At 53.5% G+C, this 6,631-nt stretch overlaps 1 protein-coding gene across 1 annotated transcript; it reads left to right on the top strand.

Annotated features, from left to right (window-relative positions):
* The first annotated feature begins 3,605 nt into the window (after positions 1-3,605).
* Nog (noggin) lies at positions 3,606-4,982 on the top strand. The gene has a single exon (XM_051194585.1). The coding sequence runs from the start codon at positions 3,606-3,608 to the stop codon at positions 4,302-4,304; it is 699 nt and encodes a 232-aa protein (XP_051050542.1). The 3' UTR covers positions 4,305-4,982.
* Positions 4,983-6,631: the final 1,649 nt, after the last annotated feature.

The following is a 6,631-nucleotide window of genomic DNA, read 5'->3' as shown; positions in this document are numbered from 1 at the left end:
GTATGCTTGGATTCCCACTTCTTTCTTTGCTGTTCAGCTAATTCTATTCAGACCTAATAAAGGACAGAAGGCTTGGGTTGGTTTTTATTTTTTGGGTTTTTGTTTGTTTGTTTGTTTGTTTTTAGCAAAATCATGTGATTTGTGGCTGGAGAGATGGCTAAGTGGTTAAGAGCATTGTCTGTTCTTCCAGAGGACCTGAGTTCAATTCTCAACACCCACCTGCTGGCTCACAACAATCTGTACTCCAAATTCCTGGGGACCCAATGCCCTTTTCTGGACTCTGTAGGCACACATGGTATATAGACATGCATGCAAAACTCTCATACACACAAAATAAAATAATTTAAAACACGAGTGATTTGACATTAAACATTAAACACATATCACACACACACACACACACACACACACACACACAATTTAAAGAAGAAAATAGCACAGAAAGTGGTCTTACCCTGTCTCAGGAGGGCTGAATTGGAGTTTACTGTCCCAAGTCTTCACTGAAAAATTATTTTCTAAGTTAATTCACAGTAGTTATGAAATTACTCTGAAATAATTAATCTTCATCAAACAACAAACTAATGCCAAACCACCACAAAACATCAGAAAGTAATGTCTGGGAGACAGCCACATATTATTTGCAAACTAAACCTTTCTTTTCAATTTTTAAAAGTTAGACATATTCATTTAATGTGTGAGTGTTTTCCCCACATATATGTCACATGCATGTTTGGTGCCCACAGAGGTCAGAAAAGGGTGTCATGTCCCTTGGAACTGGAGTTACAGATGTTTGTGAGCCACCATGTAGATGTTGGAAATAGAACTGGGGGGGGTCTTTGCAAAATCCAGTCAATGCTCTTAGCCACTAAGCCCTAAGAACTAGACCAATTTTTAAAAGCCAATGATTGTTCATCAGTTTTGTTTGTTCTAGAGATAGGTTGGCCCAGAACCTACTGTGTAGCCCAGGCTGATGTCAAACTCATCATCCTCTTTCTTCAGGCCCCCAAGTGCTGGGATCACACTGGTCCCAACAGGGTGTTTTTGTTTCCAGTAGTTATCAAAGCAAGACCTCACTGTAGATAGATCCCCTGGGCATCTAATTCTACTAGTCTAGCCTTCACAACTGAGGCAAGTGTTTGCACCTGAAACTGGCCATCCCTTTCTATTGCTGACCTCTTGCAAAAAGGTCAGAGGACCAAGTGCTTTCCTCCTCAGAGGATTAAAAGGAAAACTATATCTTTGGAGTGTTGGGGGTGTGATGCTGAGCCTTCCTACTCCCACTCCTGGTGAATTCCAGAGCCATTCACTCCAAGTTTCTCTCCCCCATTTCCTTCCAAACTCCAATCACATCACCATAAAGGAATTGAGTTGAGTCTTGATCCAGCTCTTTATCCAAAGGGAAATTTGTGATAGGTGTCACTTTAGTTCCCATTTCTCATGAAGGGAATAATAGGCCATGTCCCTTTGAAGGGAAAGGGGAGGTGAATTTGGATTAGTGATCTAACTCGGTGTCTCAGAACTACAAGGTGATAGAGCTCAAGACATAAATAAATAAATAAATAAATAAATAAATAAATAAATAAATAAATTTGCTATTAGGTCACTAACCCAAAAGCTAAAGTTTACAGTAGACACAAGTGATTTGCCCAAGGTCAACATAGATGTACCAGGGTAGGCAGCATCCAGAACTCGGGTCCCTTACTTCTACTACCTCCTTGCTTTTCTAGTTACCACTCTTTGTCCAAAGAGGCCATTTACCCCAGGCAGATGATGAACAAACCTTTGTTTTTGTGAAATCTGAGTGCCTTGGAGAAAAATCTCAGGACGTTTGTTTACACTAAAGGCCTGGAGATCTTCGAGAAAACACCCAGAAGCCTAAAGTATCGGTCCATACACACAAAAATGGCACAGACGCAGAATTTGAAATTGAGGTAGGCAGAGTGAGCAACCTACAAACCCACCCAGCCTACACACCACCCCCCAAACCAGCACCAAGTGCAGGGATCACAAAGGACCAGCAGAGGGCGCGCCGCCCCCAGGGAGGCGAGAGCTAGTTGTACAAGCCGCGAGGGTTAGGGGAGCAGCACGCCAGGAAGATGCACCCCTATCTCTCTGCCACTCACCGTGCGGGACTGAGCCAAGGAGAAGGAGGAGGCTGAGAAGACCACCTCCCACCCCTTACGTGGGCCTGAGGACAGAGGAGCAGAAATGCTGCCTCGGAATTGCATCAGGCTGTGCAACGCTGCAGCTCTTGGACTCGTGTGTGTGTGTGTGTGTGTGTGTGTGTGTGTGTGTGTGTGTGTGTGTGTGTGTGTGTGTGTGTATTTTGGGGGAAGGGGACTTAAACCAAGCCCCAGAGAGAGGGGGGAAAAAAGAGAGGCACTAAGGAAAACGTTCCATGCACATTTCTTTTGCTGGGAATTGCACTGAGAAACGAAACGCCCCCCCCCCCAATATCTCCCTGATGCTTCCCTCCCTGTGCAAAGCACTCAGCTAGTAAGAGTCCTCCAGCCCCACCTCGACAACCCCACACCCCTCAACTCCAGCCCTGCACCCTCCAGCCTCGCTCCAGCGCCGCCGAGAGCTTTCCCCGGGACTGGCCCTGGCGGGGCGCCTAGAGCCCCATTGCATTGCTCCAGGAGAAAGGAGGGGGGCGGTGCATTTTGCAGGAGGAGGAGAACCGGGGTGGGGTGGGGGGGGAGAAAATTGCGCGGAGACCTGCCAAGCGCCACCGCCGCCGCCGCCACCGCCGCTGCCGCGCCGCCGCCGCCTGTGAGCTCCGGCGGGCAGCCCGACTGTCGGCTTCTCGGGGCATCTGGGTCCGGCGGGGCACAGCCCTAGGCGCTGCCGGAGCCGCCACCGCCGCCGCCGCCTTCCCTGCCAGTGCAGTCGCTTTCCCCCGAGCCCGTGCGGCTCCGGCTCCGGCTCCTCGCGGGTGGAGGAGTGGGGGGTGGGGTTGTTGTTTGGGGGGAAGAAGGGGGAGGGGGCAACGCAGAGAGAGAGTCAGTGGTTTCCATGGTGATGGAGCTGAAAGTGCAGGAAATTTAAAGGCTTGGACCCTGCGAGACAGACAAACCGGTGCCAACGTGCGCGGACGCCGCCGCCGCCGCCGCCGCTGGAGTCCGCCGGGCAGAGCCGGCTGCGCAGCCCGGAGCAGGCGGAGGGAAGTGGCCCAGGACCCGCTCGACCCGAGGCGCCGCACAGAGAGGCAGGACGCCGAGTGGCCGGAGGAGCCGAAGGAGGAGGGAAGAGACTCGTCCACGCGCCCGGTACCGCCGGCCGCCCGGGAGAGCAGCGAGGAGCCGGCGCCCCCAGCGCCCCACGGTCGCGCTGGAGTAATCTCGGATGCCCGACCGCCGCCGCCTTCCCAAGTAGAGCGGCGGGGGGGGAGTTGCGACCAACTCGTGCGCGTCTTCTGCGCCGCGGCGGGAGCCGGCGCTGCGCGAACCGCTCTCCTCGCAGCTCATGCTGCCCGCCCTGCGCCTGCCCAGCCTCGGGTGAGCCGTCTCCGGAGGGACCGGGGAGCGCCGCAGCGCCGCGGGCTCGGCGTGCTCTCCTCCGGGGACGCGGGACGAAGAGGCAGCCCCGGGGCGCGCGCGGGAGGCATGGAGCGCTGCCCCAGCCTGGGGGTCACCCTCTACGCCCTGGTGGTGGTCCTGGGACTGCGGGCAGCACCAGCCGGTGGCCAGCACTATCTGCACATCCGCCCGGCGCCCAGCGACAACCTGCCCCTGGTGGACCTCATCGAACACCCAGACCCTATCTTTGACCCTAAGGAGAAGGATCTGAACGAGACGCTGCTGCGCTCGCTGCTTGGGGGCCACTACGATCCGGGCTTCATGGCCACTTCGCCCCCCGAGGACCGGCCCGGAGGGGGCGGGGGACCGGCTGGGGGTGCCGAGGACCTGGCGGAGCTGGACCAGCTGCTGCGGCAGAGGCCGTCGGGGGCCATGCCTAGCGAGATCAAAGGGCTGGAGTTCTCTGAGGGCTTGGCCCAAGGCAAGAAGCAGCGCCTGAGCAAGAAGCTGAGAAGGAAGTTACAGATGTGGCTGTGGTCACAGACCTTCTGCCCGGTGCTGTACGCGTGGAATGACCTGGGCAGCCGCTTTTGGCCACGCTACGTGAAGGTGGGCAGCTGCTTCAGCAAGCGCTCGTGCTCTGTGCCCGAGGGCATGGTGTGTAAGCCGTCCAAGTCTGTGCACCTCACGGTGCTGCGGTGGCGCTGTCAGCGGCGCGGGGGTCAGCGCTGCGGCTGGATTCCCATCCAGTACCCCATCATTTCCGAGTGTAAGTGTTCCTGCTAGAACTCGGGGCCCCCCTGCCCGCGCCCAGACACTTGATGGATCCCCACCAACGCCCCCACACCGCCTCCAACCAGTTCCACCACCCTTTAGCTAGGGTCTTCATTGAACTTTTTTTTTTCCTTCTTTGCTACAGAGACCCGGCTTTCTGGTTCATGTAATGCACTGTTTATCTGTGTAGGAATGTATATGTGTGTGTATATACGGTCCCAGTTTTAATTTACTTATTAAAAGGTCAGTATTATACGTCAAAAGTTACCGGCTTCTACTGTATTTAAAAAAAGCAAGCAAAAGAAAAAAAAAAAAGAACAGAGAAAAGAGAGACTTATTCTGGTTGTTGGTAATAATGTTAACCTGCTATTTATATCCCAGTGCCCTTCGCATGGCGAAGCAGGGGGGGGGCGGTATTTTTTCTTAAAAGTACAAAGAGAGGGGGAACTTTTGTAGAAGGACTTTTTAAAAAGCTATTTTCCATTCTTCGGAAAGTGTTTTGATTTTTCCTTAGACATCGAAGAAGCTATAGAGTTCAATGTTATTTTACAGATATTGTAAATATAGAGAACAAATGGAATGACTAATCATTGTAAATTAAGAGTATCTGCTATTTATTCTTTATAATATCCCGTGTAGTAAATAAGAAAGAAGTGCAGAACAGGATTAAAGAAAACCACTAAAACCGAATGAGCTCGACACTGTGATTCACTGTGTTAGTAATTGATGGGGGAAGGGGGGGGTGCCGCCGCGCTTAGTTAGTATTCCAATTGGGAGACAAGTTCATCGTTCCGGACTCCCCTCCTGTGGGGTGATGAAGGTGACTGTAAAATTTTCAGTGGGGGGGGGCTGTTATTCGCAAACCCCATCTTTTAAGTATCCTGTAGCCTCCACCGAGTCTCCCCGGGTACCCTCCCCCGTGACACCAAAGCTCAGGCCTGTAGTGACCTCGACACCCAGCCGGCCCCCTGGAGCTGACCCCGGACTGGGCCTATGAGGGAGGGAGGGAGGGGGGCGGCTGCTTTGTCCAGGCTGACAGGCCCTTCACAATGGGGACACGTGTCTTTCACACCTTCCCTGGGGGCGGAGTGCCGCTGAAACTTGACCCCCGAGGAATGGGGGGGGGACCAGAGCGCGCCCACCCAGATCCCGCCACCCCTCCCTCCTCACACCCCCACCACAATATCCAGCCCTTGTTAACCCTTTGCACGCCCGGAAACTGCGGTGGTTGATGCAAAAGCGACCCCTTGAATTCAATTACATAAAAACCTCAGGGATCCTGCAGGTCTGGAGCCCCCACAACCCAGGCCCACAGCTGACGTGGGAGAGATAATTTGGATATTTGACACTCACCTGGGCCTTCTCCAGGACCTAAGGAAAACTAAGGTCCTGAATTTCAGAGGGGTATGAATTTGGGTACAAATCACTGTCTCTGAGACCTGCTGCTGGGGAGGGAGTCACGACCCCTCCCTGGTCATTTACTCCACTTTGGGGGCTGAGAAGGAAGGAGAAATCAGAATGGGATCTTTGCTTGCACTTTAGGATTAGAGACAAAGTTACCCCTTAAAGATTCTGGTAAATATCACTGCACCCCACCCCCTTAAAAATCCAGCTTCTTGGGACTGACTCTAGACTCTCTCGTGCATCCCTCCGCCTCAATCCCCAGTGGCGCCCATCCACACAGCTCCACGTGGGCCGGCTTCCTGACACCGCTCCTGGCTCCTTCTATTTATCTTGGACTCCACAGCCGCTCTCCTTTGCTCCCTTCCCCACCCCCTTGCCACCTCGTCGCGCCTCCCTCCGGGCCTCGGATCCTCCGCCCCCCCCACCCCCCAGTCCAGAGTAGCAGCGAATCTATGCTAATTATTTCAAACCTGCACCCGGGTCCCCAGCTCAGTCTCAAAGCCCCGGGCCCCGCCCTCCCAGTCCCTCCAGCCCGGCGCTTTCTTCCTTCCCGACGCAGCCTCGGTGGCTCCTCATTTCAATAGCCTGGCCCGGGAGCCGGAGCCCCCTCCCCGGCGCTGCCTCCGTCAGTCGTGGGACAGACGTTAGGGTATTCATTAACTGGGAGCCGAGGAATAACGGCATTATTCCCCCCAGAGAGGGCACCCTGCCCCCGCGACTATCTGAGGCTTCATTGTAAAAGGATTAAAAGTTAAAGACCTCCATCTTATGATTCTTTCATTTAATCTTTCTGGCGCCTGGGAGACATGCTCGATGGATGATGGCTTTTAAAATATTCCTAATGTCGGCTACCTTAAGACTCCAAGCCGGGCAAACAAACGTAATTTATTTCCAGAAGAAAGAGGATATTGAGATGTTTAAGTTTATGAACCGCC

Source organism: Phodopus roborovskii, unplaced genomic scaffold (assembly GCF_943737965.1).
Source record: "Phodopus roborovskii unplaced genomic scaffold, PHOROB, whole genome shotgun sequence".
Taxonomy (NCBI): Eukaryota; Metazoa; Chordata; class Mammalia; order Rodentia; family Cricetidae; genus Phodopus; species Phodopus roborovskii.
This window is presented reverse-complemented; position numbering and strand designations above follow the sequence as displayed.